We start from the raw sequence: 20,257 nt of genomic DNA, 5'->3' as shown, positions 1-20,257 counted from the left end.
AACAACAAAGAAAAAGGCAGAAAAAAGGGACGATGGGCCTGAAAATGAAGTGAGAGAGGGAGAGAGAGAGAGAGAGAAAGAGATTCACAGTTCACAGCTCCACACACACACACACACACACACACAGATTTTGTCTGGTAGGAAGACATTGTGTGCTTTCTCTCTTTCTATATCTGCCTTAACAGCAGAGACTCACATGTTTATCACCCTCTCCATCTTCCCCTTCACGATTTCCTCAACAGTTTTTCACCATGTTTCCTGCTTTCCTTCCCTTTTTTCTCTCTGTTTCAGGGAGCAATTGCATCATATTCTGAATATATAAAGATTCAGGTGGTGATAATGTTGGTGTCCCTTCAGAGAGGATGAGAGTGATGAAAGTAGAGAGATAGAGAGAGGTTGTTATGTGTTCAGTTTTGAAGTGAACAACTTACCAGATTGCCTGCCAGTTGGTGTGTCCTCAGATCTGCAGAAGGACTCTCTTTGTCTTGAACTAAATCTTTAAGCACTAAGTCCAAGACAAATTTCCCCAAGGGGACAATAAAATGTATCGTATCGTATCATATCATATCATAAACCACGAGTGAAGCTTTATTCTAAAATGATCTGTGTATTGAATATATTATAATGATATAATATAATAATAATAATAATATCATTTAAATGATAGAATAACTTGAGCTCTCGTTGGAGAAAAGGTTGACATGACCTCTTAGAAACTGAATAGAAAGGATGTTTAAATAGACAGATAGTACTAGCCTAAACTAGAGTCGTGGAGTTTGAAAGACGTCGACGTTTACCAGGCAGGAAGAGTCTAACAAAGAAGGTGTTATTGGTTGCATTATTGGAAATGTAGGGTGTTCGATTTAGTCTTTGAGACAATCGTATCACATGACCAAGGCAACATGCACAAGAAGTCATAAAGTGCTCAGAAAAAAATTGACATCTTCAAATACATGACACCGAACAACTTAAATCTGCTGATGAAGATAATGTGATACGATCGAAAGCTCCAGAACAGCTACTATTTGGACCTTGAGGTGAGATTGTTTTGTCAACTGCTAATTCTGAGGTCAAGAATGAACATAGTGTTTCAGGCTGGTCTCATAAATGTTCGTAGTTATACCTACAAAAAGTAATGCACTGTAATTTGTTTATATCTCACTAAATTAATTTGTGTGAAATCCACGTAATCATGAACCAGGAGAGTGGCGACCGCCGCATAGGGAGGAGGTCGTGGTGGATGGGTGGGTCAAATACATCAGACTTTCGCCCAGGAGACCGGTGTTCGTACCCCGTGTGAAACCAGAGGTTAACGTTGATTTGTCATGTAATTTATGTATTTAAGTAACACCACTTCCAGGATTATTTTAAGCCAAACCACGATCTTTTCCTAACTAAGTAGTTTTGTTGCCTAAACCTAACCAAGGCGATCTTTTCCTTAACTTAACCAAGTTGTTTCCTATGAAGACGGAAGTTTACTTTGAAAAGACTGTATGCATGTAACGAGCGGAAATTGACTCGTGTTGCTGGACATTGGTAGGAAAACGAATGAAGGAGGAGGAATAACTTTTTCGTAAGATATCATACGAAGGATTGTATGAAAATATGTTGAATACTTAGGCTGACATGAATGAGAGGTCCTTAAAGTGCTTAGAAAAAATAAATAAATAACATCTACAAATACATGACACTGAGCGACTTAAATCTGTGATTGAAAGCTCCAGAACAGCTACTAAAGGGACCATGTCAACTGCTGTTTCTAAAGTCCAAAATTAACTTTGAAAATCTCCAGTCCGACTTTAGAAAACTCCTCCAGGGCCACAGAAAACATTACAGGCCTACAACTGTTTTCAAAGGCAGACAAATAAACTGATCTTCATGTGTAAAATTGCAGGAATGTCCCTTTAAAGTAATACACCACCGATTTAGCATTGTACTCGTATAATACTATTAAAAAGACATATTAAATTGATGCAGCAGAACCAGAGATATCGTCATTTTTTATTCTACGCATTCTTCTTCCTTCTCTAAACCTGGTGCCTACATTACCCACAATGCAACTCCACTCGTTATGCTACTTATACTACTCCACGCCTCCAGGTTATTTTTTTTCGTTTTCTAACTTGTAGTCTTCGACTCCAACCGCCACTGACTCAAGTGACATCACTTGAGGCAATTCTGTAAACAGACATTGATCACACAACAACAAGATCATTCCTCTTTGTTTGAAACTTTATTCATAATCTTCATTTACCAATCAATAGTGCATTCCCGGGCTAGCAGTTCAATAAAACCAGTGATGGAGGCCTGTGATGTTTGGATGTCGAATGGAAAACGGCCTTTTGGGAGCGAGGCGGGACAAAAACGCAGTCATAGCCTTGACGTCCCCAGCTTCATGTCCTTTCCTTTCCCCTCCATCACCACAGAAACAAGCAAGTTGGAGATCTGTGGCTGGGAGGAGCAGCTCTGCGCTCTGATACAAGGTCCTCAGAGTTCACTCCTGTGTTACTGTTCAGAAACAGAAGTCAGGTCAAAGGTCATTCGGACGGGGAGGGGTCAAAGGGCATTGCACATCCTCTGAGTCGGTTCTGGATCCCTCGATGAAAAGGTACATCAACAGAAATACCAACAAGTACAGACACGGTCACAAAGCAGCTCCGTGGAGGAGCTATAGTAAAATTCTCTTTTCTATCTCTTGCTTTTCTTTTCCGTTGATAAAGTAATTCAGTAAAGTAAAGCTCTTTACAACCATAAAACTTTCCATTTTTGTTATTTTTTTTGTACATTTGTATCATATATTCACAAAAACTACTCTGACATTTGACAAACATTTACCTCAAATGACATCAAAGCAAAAAATAAACAAACTAATAAAAAAAACACAGCCAGTAGTTTGACTTCTCCGTCTCTTTTTTTGTTGTTGTGCTTTTTGTTGTTTGTTTTCAAAGCTACACGGACGCAGAGATCGGGCGTCTCTATCTCTAGTCGCACAGATGATGCTCACAATAACAGCCTCGGACTCAGCTCTGCCATTAATCAAGAACTGATCAGCTAGAGATGAACCCGCTTTATGTGCAGCTATAGTTGTCCCTAGACGGTCGTACACGTGGAGCTAGAATGACTTAGCACAGCCAGACAAAAACGAGATGGCGGACTGGTGCCATGGAGAGAGGACCACGGGAGGAGACCAATCCCCGAGGGGCCCGTGGGTGAGTAGACTCAGCCCAGGCAGCCATGGAGACGAAGCCTGCAGGTGCCATTCCTCGCTGTTGTTTGTCGATTTATTTCCTCTGGGATGCCAGAGTCTCAACCCCAGAGCTGCGTCATCAAATGTTTTAGACTTTATGATAATTGGTGCTTTATGCCAGTGATTTGTTCTCTGAGAAATTAGTGACATCGAATTAATTTTATTCAGCAAGATAGTTCAACAGTTTGGGAAATATGTTTATTCACTTTCCGTCAGTTTTTGTAGAGATTACATAAACAAGATATTTAACGGATAATGTACAGCGAGCCGGTCATTATTGTGAAATAAACCCCAAACCCCGATGCAAGACCCTGAAGGTGTTTATTTCACAACAATAACCGCTAACTGTACATTATCCCGCTTATTACACGGCTACTTACTTAAGAAATCAATAATTTGACACAAAAACGGTCCGCCAGAGTCCGACATCAGAACTATGTCCATAGCAACGGTCTGTTATACATAGCAACGGTCTGCTATAAAGAAATAACAGACCGTAGAACGCCGTGATTGACCAATCAGAATTGAGTATTCAACAAAGCCGTGTAATAAAACGTGTTAACTAGTGAGCTTTAGTGGTGCTGGTAGGTGGACAGAGCCAGGCTAGCTGTTTCCCCCCATTCCAAGTCTTTGTGCTAAGCTAACCTGCTGCTGGCTGTAGCGTCATATTAGCATATTTCCCAAAATGGCAAACTTTTCCTTTAAGAAAACGTTGTTCCTGCAACACAGCCATTAAGACCAGGAATGCACAGAAACTATTTCATTATAGTGAGATATACAGAATCTCATATCATGTGTACACTATATGGCTAATAAAACTGTGTGAACACCCCCGGGCGCACACTTTAATGTGCTTTTGGTGTGGGCTTCAGTTCCAATGAAGTAACACCTGTGTGTTTTCCTGGTTTGACACGTCAAAATGCCTGCTGTGAAAAAGTCTATTTGGGTCTGAAATCACATCAGAGTGCGAAATGTATGCACTTTTCTAGTGACCCAGAACAGTGGATATTGTTATAGTAGCAGATTTATACCTGAAGTTTGTGTGTGAGATCTTCACCAATCAGGTTTAACGTTCAGGTGTCTACGTACTTTCAGCCATATATTTAGCTCTAAACTGTTCTGTTTGTAATGTCTGCTTTACTGGGGCTGATGATGGCCTACTTCTCCCTCCACCGGAGCCCCTCTGTATCATGCCGGTCCCCTCAACACATGGTTCTGTCTCTCCAGAGTCCCATTGACACACTTAGGTCCCTATTTACCTCCTAGCACGTCACTGAAAAAACAGGGAGGGGAAATATTTTACAGCATCTTTCTTTGATTTCCTCTTCCACGTAAATATAAGAAGTGGAATTACCTCTTATATCTCACCTTGGCCGAGGCAGAAGGTGACCCTGATTTATTAAAGACCCCCTTTTTTACAGGCTGATTTGCTACCTATTCTATTCACAGTTTGTCGCCACCTTCTGTGTCTATAAAGGGCAGAATGGATAACATAGAGGTGAGAGAACAGCGTGGCAGCATGCCATGACAGAAAGCAATAGAGCAGATATAATCCCTATCCCATACATCTGAAGTTACTCTCTGGAGCCGCACGATACATGCAGGAGGTGGGCTTGCACACGGGAAAGAGGAAACTGGGTTTCATGGCGTCAGAGAGAAGGGAAATTCAGGTCATGCTTTCACAAATCGTCAATCCAACCATCTGCAGAACAGCGCAGGCAGATTTGAGCCCGTGGTAGTAAAGCTATCAAAAAAAAACAATATTCGCATTATCAATGATTCGGCTTCACATGTCACAAGAGAAGCAAATTATTTATGTTATCTTTTGACAGCTAGCCGTGGATATCCACAAACCGTATCATCAGTAGCGTTGTCTAATGCTAATGCTGTGTGTTATCTGTCCTGTTTGGAACCAGATGTTTTAACTATCAACAAACTAAAAGAGGAAGAAATCTCAAATGGCACCCTCTTGTTGAAGTGCACTAAAGCTGAGTGCTCCAAGACGGCGGTCTAGACTGTCAGGACAGATGTGTGTATGATTGTTTTCCCTGCACTAACGCCGCCCAGAGTCTCATCGCCGTGTTATTGATGTCTGGGAAGCTTCAGCATTAGCGATAAAAGGTTGGACCTCCGTTTAGACATTTGAAAGTGTTTCTCCCTGTGAAACTTTTAAAGTGGATTTCCATCCAGCCAACGGCGGGTTGATGGAACTCCAATCCCATTGGCTATTTTCCCATTGTGACATCATTAACGGGAGAGGGGTGGGGGAAGGGAAGGGGGGGCTTCGACAGTCTCAACAACGACACACGACCCAGGAGGGGCAACAGATTGAAGACACACCAGTTTCCACAATAGCACACCTGATGACAGCAAGAACCGCTATCAACAACCGACTACTACTGAGTATGATGAACACCGAAAGCAAATTAAAAACCCTAGTAACGGTTTACAAACACTTGAATTAGCCCTTGAATTGAAAAAAAAAACAGTCCAGAAACTGAGATACATGGCATCCAGGAGAGAAAAACGAGACAGTAGAGCGACAGATTGAGCACAGAGGCAGGCGTTTCCTTTACTCGACGAAAGGTTTCCCGTGGTAGTCTGTCCCATAGTCTGCGTCAGGGGCCTGAGTGAGCCCTGTTGGGGTATGATGTACAATCAAATTGGGCTATGGTCTTGATATGTGTCACACACCCACACCCCTCACTATCCCCTGCTTAGGTTCACACACACTCCTGCCCTCCTCCCGGTGTGGTCGAGCTTCCCAACCCCGATGTTCTCCTCAAAGGTTTCGAAATAAGACGGAGAGAGAAGGCAGAGAGAAAAAGAGAGCAAGAGAGCAGAAACTAAATGCATTTTCATGTCTTTAAAACATTTACTAAACCACGCAAATGTCCATTATTCATATGTATGTTTTGAAGCTCCTTTTTCGTTCCACCACGATGACTGTTCATATGAGTATAATACAGCATTTTTTTGTTTTTTTTGTTTAAAGACTGTCTGCGTCTAGGGAGAGGAACCACAGCACCTGAGGGAGAATAGAGGGAGAGGAGGAAGGGAAGAGAGGGGAAAAGGAGGTCGGGTCGCAGACAGGGCTTGATATGTTTCCTGTTTTTATCCATCGCTGGCGGCTGATTGGGTCCGTCTCTTCTGTCTGTGGGCTGTGCTGCTGTCGGGAGGCGATAGAGGGAGGGTCGATGTGGGGTCAAAGGTCGAGGGGTCAGGAGGGTGAAAAGGTTGAGGGGTTAGCCCTGGGTCTCTTTGTTCTCTCGTTCCCGCTGACAACTCTTGCTCATCTTCATCTCTGTCAGCTGGATGTACCGCAGCACGTTGGTGTCTGTGATGGAGAAAGAACAGTGGATGTGTCACATCTTCGCTTCAATCAATGCAACTTCATTTGTTAAAGCAGTTAAATTTAGGCTTCTTTCATGTCAGACTGTGTTGTAGTCAAGACCACCTAAACTGAGACCAAGTCATGACCAAGATCAGACCAATCCGAGTCCCACACTGCACACTGAAACACTTACAATAAAATGTGGAACATGCGGACTATAGGCGCTCCTCAAATTGATCTAAACATAAAAATAGAATGGATATGAAAGAACCACATTCCTATAAAAACACCCACAGAAAACAAATAAAGATGCCTCTTCATTCAATTTAGTGATATCCCCGCAGCTGTGGTCTTGGAAAAAAAAATCCAGAGTCCTCTTTGTTTGGGAGAGAGACAAGCCTGAGTAAAAATGCGGTTGATTCCAAGACCAGATCTTCAAAAAGTGGTGTTGAGACTAGTCTCGATAACATGATCGGTCTTAATACACTAATGTCAGAAAAATAAAAGCTCAGCGATTTGACAGAGCTAAAATGTGGCCAGGTTGCCAGAAGTAAAAGTGTCATACATTTTCTCCATTTTGACATTTCAGAAAATATTGAAGTGGGCCAACAACCAATGGCACAAGACTAAAATATTCCCATGAAGCTCTGCAGTCAATTCTTTTACACACACACTACTTTCAGTTAACACGGCTCTATTTTGTTTATCTAAACGGCCAAGCTTGTTGACTCAGACTGATGTGCGTGGCTCATCAGAGAACAGATGAAAAACTCTACAGTACGTTACTTTGGTTCAAGGTCCTGCTAATAGTACCATGCTATTCCATTGTTGAAGAAGTGTAGTAATAATGCGCCAACAAAGGCAATGAAGAAGAAGACTGCTAACAAAGCATATATGGATGTAAACAATGGGGGTTTCAAGTTATTCCAATATTCAGCTCTTTTTTATGAGGACGGGAAGGCATTCAATACGGTTATTACATCTCACGGATACACACAATGCGTTGTAAATGTGAATGAATGTAAACATAACTGTGTTCACAATAAACTCCACTTTTAAAGGCTTTTGGAGAGTACCCCAAAACACACCCCTCACCACTCTCAGAAGTAAAAAGAGGGTTTCTACAATTTACTTCCTTTTCATGTTTTATTTTTTTAGTTTAATTACACTTTTACTTCCCAACACAAACGTCTAAATGGTGTCTCAAAGCCTTCTCCACACTGTCGGGAATAAAATTCTGGGGGAGAAATCGTAAAACTTGTATTTATGTATTATTTTGTTGCCTCAAATTTAAACATAATGAGTTAAAAACTATTGAATCAGCTAATAGTTTAACTGTATAATGTCAACTCCCCTCATGTTAGTCAAACTCTGTTAATTCATTAAAAAATATCAGTCAATCAGTAAATAAAAAATATCAAGGACATGAACTCCTTGTTGTCAAAGGTACCTACGGTAAGAACATGTCCAATTGTTTCACAAAGTCTGCATTGTACAGTTAATAATAACTTACATTATGGATAATTATCACATTCGCTTCAGTGTTCTAAACAATAAGCTGTTCTTAAGTCCAGTTTACTATAATTCAACTTACAGTAAAATACAATAATCTTAAAACTAAAGACTCCTGCCTCAACCTGCAGTAATACTACAGAGTCCAACTCTGTCACTTGTTATTTGAGCGTAACTGAATGCACAGAGCACCATCACCTGTTGGTTCGCGGTTCTTGGCGTCACGCAGGTAGCGTAGGGCACATTCGTAGTCACCCAGGTGATAGAAGGCGATGCCGGCTCGGTACATGGCCTTGAAGTGGTCTCTCTGGTGGCTCAGCACTTTCAGACAGTACTCCTTCACCCTCTCGTAGTTCACCAGCTCTGACTGCAACAGACACGCTGCAGGGAGGAAGACGGGGAACAAGTTAGTCGTTTGTAAGTTGAAAATGCTTAAAAATTAATTGTAATAATGATGAATTTAAAACAGTTGCCTCGAGTCTCATTTAGTGAAGTTTAAAAGACAAGTAGGTCCCGTGAGTGTGAAACAAAAACGGGGATATTTGTGCTGACATCTCACTCTGTGCCTTTTAATAGAGCCACAGTGAAATTTAGCCTCCACAGTTCCTCCTCAGGATGGCAGTGAGCTGACTATAAATAGCTAAATACTAAAAGTCTCGCGGCGTAGAAGAGACACAAAAAAGTCGTGCAAGCAGTTTGAGCCCCGGGGCAGGAGAGTTATGTCTCTACATGCTGCTGTTGAGCTCGACATGCAAAATACAAGAATAGGAGAATAATGTCATCTTGAGAATGATGGATTGAGGATGTTTAAAGGCTCCTGACTTAGCAGATGTGTTGTAAGCAACGAGGGCAGCAGGAGAGATGAGGAAAAGAAGGGCAGGGATGCAGAGATCAAGTGAGCGCCAGATACCGCAGAAGTCTTTTGGGATGAGATGTGAGCGGTGAAGTACAGATCTGAGGCCAGGGGATCTAAACCTGACACTTTACTTGTTTAAAAAAAAACACCAGAAAGTGCAATGTGGAGAATAAGAGTCAAGTAAAGTCAATTTTATTTGTATAGCACCAAAATCACAAATTTGCCTCGGGGGGCTTTACAATCTGTACAGGATACGACACCCTCTGTCCTTTACAGTGCGACCCTCTCATCAGATAAGGAAAAACTCAACCAAAACCCTTTTAACAAGGAATAAAAACGGAAGAAACCCCAGGAAGAGCAACAGAGGAGGGATCCCCCTTCCAGGATGGACAGACGTGCAATTGATGTCGTGTGTACAGAGTAACATCATAATGAAAATACAGCATAGACAATCCATATGACAAAAAACAATATGTATAATGTGAACATATGTGAGAAGGTGGATCCAGGAGGATTTCAAGCAGCTTATCGGCGTCGCCTAAGACTTGTATTTCATTTTAGTCATCAATCCTACAGATGTGTGTTGCAGCAGCACTTTGCTGTAGCGTTTCTCAGCAGCTCTAAGATCAGCTTAGATCGGAATAACTTCATTAGTAAAGACACACAGACACACACACGCACACACACACCGCTTTTAGTCCACCAAAGCTTTTAAATGATGGCTCAGATATCACTGGTGATCAAAAGCACTTGAGGTTTTGTTTCCACCTACTTCTTTTTTCCATCACTCCTTCCATCTCTGTCTGCCAGCGTCTCAATCTATCTGATGAGACATCAAAAACAAATTCCTTTATCCCTCCTTGTACCTCCACTGTCAGATCTGACTCCTGTTTAACCCTCCCTCCCTCCATCCTCCCTCCATCCTCCCTCTTTCCCCCCTGAGTCTGCCCTTGACACACAGACAGCTCTGTGAATAACATGAGTCAGGCACTATTAGCCGGGAGGCGGGGTGAGTCAGGAGGGAGAGGAGGGATGAGGGGCACGGCTGCAGTAGGAGGATGAGGAAGAGGAGGTTTGTATGTGGGAGGCTAAAGTAGAGGAGAAGAGGTGAGACCTGGGGGAGACTAAAAGGGGGGAGTGTGTTAAAAGCAGTTAGTGGTCCTCTATCATGTCGTCTCCCTTCCGAGCCTCAGAGACTTACTGAGGAAGGTCTGCCTGTCAGCAACGCAAGTGCAAAACACTAAATAATTCACCATGGACATCAGGGGACAGAGCAATTCAATAACAATCAATGTGTTTTGGTATTTAGAGGTTGAAGTTGTCTGGTAGGTGCAGGTGGTACATTGTGTGCTGTATGTTTGTGTGTGTGTGTGTGTGTTGTTGAGTCACTGCCTCACAGCTGTAGACATGAACTTTACTCCATCGCATGCAATTAAAATAGGGAGAGGTGCAATTAGACTTTAAAATTAGAATGAAACTGAAACACTGAAATAACACATCTGCATGTTCTATACATATTCTCTCCAAAACTGAGATGCGTTTTAACAATTTTAACTATTTATTTAGTTAGCTGGCTTTTGCAGACTAACTAATAGTAGTCTGCAACTAACTTTGGTTGTTTCCTCCTGTCAAGACCTTTCTGTTGCCTTTCTTGTAATAAAGTTGTCATATAGAGTATTTAAAGGTAGGGTTGGTAAAGATGTTAGAGCCATTTTTTTGTTGTATTAGTTGAAATTCTCATTGCATCCCGACAGCAATCAATAAACCAAATGCTCTGATAAAAAAGTAAAAAATCCGGTATCTGTGGCTGTCGCAGGACTGTAATAAACCCGTCCAATCATTACATCCGGCACGAATGAAATGATTGGACAAGCTACCCGCCTGTCTACCTACGCGCAGTCTGCTTGTGCAGTCATTGTGCGTCACCAGTCTTCCACAAGCTGCTATAGCTTTACAGCTGTGAGTGCCAACAATAGCCGTGTTCGTTGTTTACATTCATTGTGATATGTTTATGTTCATAATGATAATTTTGGGGGAGTGGCTTTTTGCAGACTTGACGACTTTCTTGATAGATTTAGGGAGAATTTGAAGCTGGTACTGCTAGCTACTTCCATTGGAAAAGACTAAGAGTTGGAAGCACCGGTCTGGGTTTTTTTGGTTGTATAATTTTTAAAACTCTAGTGTACTCTTGCTGGTTTCTCAAGATCACCGACCCTGCCTTTAAAATGTATTAATACCATCATTATTTAAAGAAGAACAAAAGCAAGCCCTCTCATTTTCAGTCCAGCTCATGACTCAGAGCGGAGCAGCAAGGTCAAAGCCGCTTCCCGTCTACAGCGATCATAAGTCAGCTCGTTACAGTGGGAAGCACCTCAGATGCCCTCTACCTCTCCTGCTGCACACCTCTCCACAGACTCCACTCCTCTTGTTTGTTTTTACAACCGTCCGACTACGACATGACTGCTCTCATCCCTCCACACACACCCATCCATCCATCCATCCATCCATCATCGCCCTGCAGCAGTGGACGGCTTTCAGAGGATTCAGTTACAGTCCATAATGGCCTAAGAGCTGACGCAGTTAGAAAGAGTTCACCGGCACTCACACACGAACGTAGGACGGATAACACACACACACACCTACAGTGCAAACAGCAGATATACAAAGACATGGGCAGAGTCATACACGGTAACACGGGTAATGTGAACGAACAAGTGGGCGTAAACAAGGGTGGGATTATAATATATGACGACCCAACCACACACAGGTGTCTTTAAATGAACTGCTTAATGCAAACAATGGTTAAAAAACATGACTGTACAGATACACAAACACACAAAGGCAGTGTGCACAAGTGATGACTGGCCGGCCACACCCTGCTGGCCCATTAGGCAGATGGATGGCGTGCCAGAGGAAATGTAGAGTGTGGTGAGATGCATTAAGGGTGTGATGATGACGGGATCATCGGAGCAGGCTGGGCAGAGACACAGACAGACAGAGGAACCATAAAACAAGAGCAGCACAATATCACTGGAGCCAAGGTGTCCCAGTCACTGAGAGACAGAGACATGGGAGTCTGAGGGTTCCTGTTTTATTATATCCTCTGCGCTCTATATTTATTCTGCTCCTTCTGTACATTACTCTGCACTTTACTGCTGTTTGCACTTCTGGGTAGATGCTAAACTGCTTTGCTTTTTTCCTCATAAATTAAAGGCTGAATTACACTCTCTGGCTGATCTGGTCACAAGGAGTGGACCAGCCCAGTAAACCTAGAAATTACATCCATGATTTAGATCCAAGGCCAATGCAGGAAGTGGCGTGCCCTTCATGAAGTGAGGCGAATGTGGTGGTAAAGATGTGGTGGGTGGACATTTAGTACTTTTATGTAAGAGACCAGAGTTCACCTCCCATCACAAACTTGCAGTTAGCACTTGTGTCTTTATTGACCTTAAATAAGTGTTTTTGTCATTTAATCCAAACCATATTTTATTAGCTGTAACCACAATATTTCCCTCATCACTTTAACCATTCTGAAACTAACAATTATTTTTTTTGTCGATTAATCTGTCGCTTATTTTCTCGATTAACCAATTAGTTATTTGGTCTGTAAAATGAAAAATGTCTATCAGTGTTTCTCAAAGCCCAAGATGACGTCCTCAAATGTCTTGTTTTGTCCACAACTCAAAGATATTCAGTTTACTGTCATAGAGGAGTAAAGAAACCAGAACATATTCAGATTTAAGAAGCTGTAACCTGAGAATTTTGAGTTTTTTTTCTTAAAAAATGACTCAAACCGATTACTTGATTATCAAAATAATTGGCAATTAATTTAATAGTTTACAACTAATGAATTAATCGCTGCAGCTCTAGTAGAAAGCAAGAATTTGAAAACCGTGGGCATTTTGATGTAATCCAGGGTTTTGCAAAACCGTCCAATATTGACTGTTCTTGTCTGGTGGTGCAGCCAGCCAACTGTTAAACATGCAGCTGGTGACAAGAGGTCAGTAGTAGAGCAGAAATGATTAGTGCTGGATTAGTTGATTAATCAATTAGTCAATCAACAGAAAATCAATCTACAACTATTCTGATAAGCGATTAATCTTTTCAGTCATGTTTTCAACATTCTCTGGTTCTCAAATCTGAGGATTTGCTGTTTTTCTTTGTCATATTTGATGGTAAACTGAATATATTTAGGTTTGCAACTGATGGTTGGATTAAACAAGTAATATCAAAATGCCACCTTGGGCTGTAGGAAATAATAACGGTAATTTTTCACTGTCCTCTGACATTTTTTAGACAAAACATTTACGTAATTATAGTGCTCTCACCCGATTTAAAGGGGACATATCATGAAAAACTCACTTTTTCAGTGCTTGTGCACATACATTTGGGTATCTGAATACAGGTATATTCAGACAGACTGAGAGAAAAATAATGTGTTTTTTTAATATTAAAGCATGTAAATATGTTCTAGTATAAACCCAAAATACAAGTGTGAACCTGAAAATGAGCATATGTCCCCTTTAAAGGGCTGATACTTTAAAATACTTTAATAAGGGTTGTTGAAAAAGCAAGTTGATAGACGGGAGTAGATTACTGAAACAGAGACAAAAAAGGAACCCAGGAAATTCAACAAAACTAAATAAAGCTAAAGCAAAAAGAACAAAAAAGTAATAAAAGCTGTGAAACAACAATAAAACAAATAAATTAAACAAAATGTTTTATTTATATAATCTGATTGATAACTTATCAGATAAACTGAAACATTGGACTGAAATTAATTATCAAGCAGACACAAACACTGTTAACGTTGGGGGCCTAGTGAGGGAGAAAAACAACTTTTTCCAAAGTGATTAATTGAGAAAATACGTGTTAGTTGCAGACCTAGACACAAGCCAAAGAGGTTGGGAACCACCGTGTTCGGAGACGCAGTCCATCACATCCATGCTGCTCATCAAGTGTAACGAGAGATGAGAGAGGAGGAATAATGAGGTGTGACTGTATACGGGAAATCAGTGTTGCAGGCGAGATAAATTTGTCGTAATGAGGGACATGAACAGAAGATTGAGCTGGAGCTGAGACATTTAGTGTCAGCGTCATGAGTGCGAACATCTTTTTCTCTTCCTGAGGAACCTCTGTCTCACAGCCAGATTTAACGAGAGGCAAAAAATAGATAAAACACAGGAAATTGGAAATAAATGGAACAGAAAAATGCATTTGAATGTTTCAACCCAGAAAAAAGCCAACAGGTGCAAAGCAGCTGTCGACTCAAGTATGTGAATGTGCGTTTCCGTTGCTTGAATGTGGAATGAGAGGTGCGGTGAGTGGGAGTGGTTAACACATGCTCAGGAACCCCACTGGTTTGCCTGAAGCATCATGTCTGAAAAAAACAACAACACAGAGCCTGCATAGAGACTCGCTTTCATTTAGCTGACAGAGCGCCAAAGCCTGGGAGGAATAAAAGAGAGAGAGAGAGAGGCAGGAAGCTGAAATGAGACAAGAGAGACAGGGGGCGAGGGAGGACAGAGATAGAGACAGAGACAGCACTGACGAAACAAAATCCAGACACAGCTGACAGGATCTCTGTATGAAAGGTATAGAGGACAAGAGGAGAGAGATAAACGCAGAGGAGGAAGCAGATCCTATGATACATGGTTTCAACTCTGCATCCTCCTCTTCCTCTACACCGCCTCATCGTCCCTCTGGACTCATGCCCCCTCCACCTCCCGCTGTCTTCCCTCCTCTCCATCACACCAGGCGTGACACCACGATCCGGCTAATTTAACGCCAGTCGTGGCCCTGCTGATTAGTCTGCTGTCCATCACCTTGTAATTAGTTCTGCGGGAAGATAATGGCAGATGGAGAGACCCATCACTCTCACGGAGACACACAACCCTTGTCTCCTCACCCTCCTCGTCCTTCACTCCTCCATTTCTTCCCGGCAGTGTCACTGTGCACCGCCCTGACCTCCTCCTCCTCATCCTCCTCCTCCTCCTCACCTTTCACCATTTCTCCTTTACAAATGTCACAGATTTATTTACAGAGAAAAATAAACCGTGCACAGTCATCGTTATGAAAATCGCCTCACACGTACAATCTCGGAGCAAAATCCGATCCAACACATGCTGACGTCACAACTCTCGGACAGTCTCTCCAGGCCCACTAAGAATAGCTCCACCTAAAGCCTTTTGCGAATGCCTTTGTCTGTTATTGAGAGGGACAGGGCTACAGTTTGCAGTTTGCTTTATCACAAGCTAAGTCTGCACTGACGTGACACAGCATTTACTCCACCTTCACCAGCCACCACCTGCATTATCGTCTATCTTTTCTTCCTTCTTATTGTGTCTCCAATTTCTGAGAAGTTGCTGCTTTTCATCTCATGTAGGGATATTTTATACCCAATGCTGTTTAAAGGAAGCAGTCAGCCCGATAAAGCAGCACCTGCTTGTTTTAGTATCTTTTTTATCACTCGACATGTGACATAAGGGATATAAAATAGGCTCTTTTCCTTAGAGGAAATAAACATAATGAATCCTGTGATTCATCATTACACAAAGATGTTTTTTGTCATCAAATGCCATTTCGCTTAAAACAAGTGGTGCAGATGATCTCTTTGATTGCGTGTCACTGTAGCGGAGGACTAATGCAGCTCCATATGGTGACAAAACACCCTCATAATTACTCTCTCTCATCTCTCTTGTTTGACTGTGTGCGTCTCAGAGGCCTCAACAGGCCCCTCTGGAGTAGTCGCAAATGTAGAATGCCGGGATGAGCCTTACAAATGAGTCAGAGCTGTGTTTAATGAGCACGACTATTCTGATGTGTACAGACTGAAAATTTATAGCAAAGGTTGAGAAGCGTAGGCCTATACTGTATGTGTGGATTCTGATGGAAGGGATGACAGGAAACTTCCATCATACCTCCATATGTGTAGTTTGCTGATCCATCTTGAAAACTGCATGACTTTGGTTGAAGGAATAGTTCAACGTTTTGTGAAATACGCTTATTTGCTTTCTCGCCAAGAGTTAGATGAGAAGATCGACACCACTCTCATATAGATCTGTTCAATAAAAGGTTACAGCCAGCAATTGGTTAGCTTATGCTGCGTTCATGTCATTTGATTCAGGCCGTAATTATGGGCAACGGAGCCAGAAAAAACGCTCCAGGCCCCTTGTTGTGGGAGACGATATAACGGCTGTCAGAAATCCCCGAAATGTCCCACTTGATGGAAAGAACTGCTGAATGGAAAATGGCCACCATTATTATACAAAGTCACTATTGCTGACAGTTACATCTGAATAAAATCCAATATTAACACTAATATAATAGCTTCAACTAATTTAAAAAGAGCAATACACTGTAATATGTATCAAGTTTCACTTATCAACGAACCACTCCAAAGACCGCAACACAGCCATGAAGCTTTTTTAGGCTAAATGATGTGACTATAAGATTTAAAGCATTCCTGGAATAATGTGTGAACGCTCTCAACCAGGGTCGTGTCTAGAAGGTAACCCACAAGTTGCAAAACTCTTGCAAGAAGGTTGAGAATAGGTATTGACCTTGAATGGTCAAGGTTAGGCATTGCTAGCCTGGTTCTGTCCAAATTTAACAAAATCTGCTTACTTGCCTTTACAACCTGTTCTCACTCCCAACATGTCAAATAACGCAGCTTGGTCAGTGCCCCTTGGCATCTGATACAGACGCACCGGGCCACAATTTAGTGTCTGTATTAGATGCACCAGGCTTTCAAGTGACTCCAATGTAAACTCATTCACGTCATTATTAGACGGTCAGAGCAACTGACGTAGTATAAAGAGCGAGAAAGTCCGCATATGGCGGGAGGATGGATGGGTCAAACGACTTTGGAAGGATGGGTCAAACGACTTTCACCAAGGAGACCGTCGTTTGTGCCCCGTGTGAAACCAAGTAAACCTTGACCTATTTTAGCCTACTCAGCGCCAGTTATGTAACAAGTGTACTTATTTTACACAACAAACACACTTTATTTGAACCCAAACCATAATATTTTCCTAATCCTAACCAAGTAGTTTTGTTGCGTAACTAAACCTAAAAACTACGTAAACCTTGAAATTTTAATTTGAAAAGAGACTGTATGCATGTAACGAGCGGAAACTGGCACGCCGTCCCTGACACGTCCAAAACTGACAATAGATGGGTACCTAGAGCGTCAAAGTTTGAAGCTTAGGGCCACTGACCAAGCTGTGGTATTTGACAAGTTGGTAGTGAGAACGTTTGGCATATCTCACAAATGAATATGTTATATATTTTATTTGAGGAGTACAAAAACTGAAGCGAAAAAATTACAATTTGTGGTTTTATGAGGCGGGGGTATATGTTAATTAGTGAGCTTTAGAGGTGCTGGTAGCCATATTTTGTTACTTTTGGACGGAGCCAGGCTAGCTGTTTCTTCTCTAACTCTCGGCAAGAAGATGAATTACATTTATGATGCTAACCTCACAGCATTTGTCTCGCCCCCCTCCAAAGAAACCCCCTGGTATGTTGAACCCCCCATAACTCTCTGACACCGAATGTGCTTGTAAACTGCTGGTACATCAAACATATTTGCATGGATTACCCAGAGTGCAACACTGATCCTGGGAGGGAAATGAAGTAAAGTAGTCAGATTATTCTGTTAGATCTCACAGGGAGTTGAGGGGCGGAGGGAGTTCGTCTAGTCCCACCAGTATACCGAGTGTTTCCAGTAACATGACTAAGAGATTACGACATTACCTCAGTTGTCTTTTGCCACACATCCTCACCCTCAAACCTCAACCCATGCTTCATCGTCTCCTACCTTGCTCCATCAAACACCGTCCCACATTGTTGCACTCTCCTAAAATAGTCGCTGACTCAGGATTAATGCTCACCTACTTAAATATTTATACAAGTGAGGAAGCAATCTTCTCTATGACTTCACCAAAGATGAAACCATTTAATGCTCTCCGTTGCGCATCGCATTTTCCAGGACTTAAGGTGAGCAATTTCTTCTCGTCTGTAATGTAACCCTACAGTGTTCAGGGTGGGTCATTGTGGGGTTTCTTGAGGCCTTGAGACAAAATGAAGAGCACAAGTCATTACAACTGGTTATTATTAAAATGTATTTTATATTCTTAAGTGTCCGAGGGCCAAAGGAGGATCCAGGATGTTCTATATTACTTTTACTCCCATGAGTAGAACATTCAAATAGTACATAAGTGCAGTTTAATAAAGCATAAAAGGAGTTACATCTGCAGTTGAACTTCCTGACGGAGACATGATTTTGTTGTGGCCCTTAGCGAGGTCGTTATCTGATCGGTGATGTCATCTGTGGACGCTGGACAGATTCTTGCCTTTAGCTGTCAAACAGCTTCTACCCACTCTGAACACGCACTCCCTTGTCAAACATTGTGAAGCAGACTATGGCTGTGCTTGCTAATATTGATCCACTTCCTGTATTTGTATCAGTGTTGTTTGGATAATGTATACAGTAGCTGTGAGAAACATGCTCTCTGCATTATACCGGCTACAAGACAGATGAGGGAGTCTTTGGAAAGGTCAACAGAGAAGTGCCAAATGGTTTGGCTCAGAATCTCACAGAGTCAGCCTTAATCTGCGAGGTACTAAAGCTTTTCCACTAAGTACTTGAAGTAAATGAATGGCTAAAGCATGAGCTTTCATAATTTCTAAAAAAGATACAGCCATGTGTTGGCAGCCTGCTTTCTTCTGGATCAGTGCGTACTGAATATTTACACATTCAGCAGACACGGAGCAACATTTAGATTCATTTGGAGTCATGTTTGTGTCCATCAGATGAATATATAAGTATAATATTCACGCTCTTTTAGCTCTGTTTTTGGTCTCTACCAACTTCCGAGGGAAATATCTGGCTCTTTAAATTAAATTTATTAGATTCATCACATACAGGTAGATACATGAAATTTGACCTCTGCATTTAACCCATCCTAAGAAGCAGTGAGCTGCTGTGAAGCGCCCAGGGAGCAACTTGGGGTTAAGTGTCTCGCTCAAGGACACTTTGACATGTTGACAGTAGGAACCGGGGGAATAGTTGAAGGACAACCACTGAGCTACAGCCGCCGCTTTAGCTGCTTAATGCTCCACTATTCACCAGCTAGTCGTTAACTGTGTCTGTCTGCTGATCGGGACTGGAAAGGTAACGTACAGTGGGGTTTTAAGAGCTTTTTGTGCTGAAAACAGCTGCCTACTGCAGCCAAAAACTACGCTGATGAGAGCGGTGGGAGTGAATTAAAATAATAAGTTTGTTTCCATCCATTATTTATATAATTTTGTATTATATACATATATAAAAAGTGTAGCCTGTGGTAGGAAAATTGATGCATCTATAAAAACAAAATGCAACACAACGTACATGTGAATAAATGTCGCTGAAGATACAAAAAATGGCAACAGATAAAAACATCAGATCTGTGTGGAGCGATGAGGAGACTGTAGCGTTCCTCAAATTAATACACGAAACAAATAAATACAATATTTCCATCATATTTTCCACTTTTCACAGGCACACTTTTAATTATGTCATCAACGGACGGACACTATAAAGCTCCTTGGAGCTACAGGCTTGGGTGATAATCATCTGTGGGTTCATCACCACATACAAGTAGTCATTTGATCCAATGTTAATATACAATTCTTGGTGATAGCAGCTTTAAATTTCACATTTGAACTCCAAATTTTGCTTTATAATTTATCATTTTTTAAATATTTTACAGCACACGTGTTAATGTGCTGGTAAACCTGCTCCACTGAGGATCACCGTCAGTGTTGGATCAGCAAATAGGACTGAACACAACCTTTACATTTCACTGCCTTCACAAACAGGCTGTAACAAGGACGCGTTTTCAATGTCAACCCCCGGCAGTGCATGTAAGGCAGCAGGGAAAGCTCAGATAGCGACCAACATGGGCTTTATATCAGCATGGAGCTCTGCGGATAAATATAAACAGCCAGTTGGTTTACTTTGAACCGTCCACTGGAGCTCAGGGTGTTAGATATGCGCAAATAGCAAATTGTCATTACTGATGGCTTACAGAGGATGAATATTCTGCATATCTCTCTCTCTCTCTCTCTCTCTCTCTCTCTCTCTGAGGGTGTCAGGAAAGGGCATCTGCTTCAGTTTGCTCTCAGCTGATGCCATGACTTCCAACTACGGACTAAAAAAAGCTTTGACAGACACTTTCAATTTATTCAGTACTTCACACAACTGTCAGTCCACATCCGAAAATGATTACAGTCCAAAAATCTAAATCACACACACATATCACAAACA

The 20,257-nt window shown here is 41.7% G+C and overlaps 1 protein-coding gene across 2 annotated transcripts in view; it reads right to left on the bottom strand.

Moving 5' to 3' along the window:
* Window positions 1-2,214: 2,214 nt before the first annotated feature.
* The window catches only part of ttc9b (tetratricopeptide repeat domain 9B), a 29,748-nt gene continuing 11,705 nt past the window's right edge, over window positions 2,215-20,257 (bottom strand). The window contains exons 2-3 of one of the 2 annotated variants that reach the window (XM_037774713.1): window positions 8,286-8,474; window positions 2,215-6,584 (exon numbers count right to left, since the gene is read on the bottom strand). In XM_037774713.1, coding sequence (XP_037630641.1) covers window positions 6,493-6,584; window positions 8,286-8,474 — 281 coding nt within the window. In that variant the 3' untranslated portion in view covers window positions 2,215-6,492. The remainder of the gene's footprint in view (window positions 6,585-8,285; window positions 8,475-20,257) is intronic. The other variant, XM_037774714.1, reaches the window with a different exon arrangement.

This window comes from Sebastes umbrosus, chromosome 7 (genome assembly GCF_015220745.1).
Source record: "Sebastes umbrosus isolate fSebUmb1 chromosome 7, fSebUmb1.pri, whole genome shotgun sequence".
Lineage (NCBI taxonomy): Eukaryota > Metazoa > Chordata > Actinopteri > Perciformes > Sebastidae > Sebastes > Sebastes umbrosus.
Note: the sequence above shows the minus strand (reverse complement) of the source record. Positions and strands in the feature narration are given on the sequence as shown.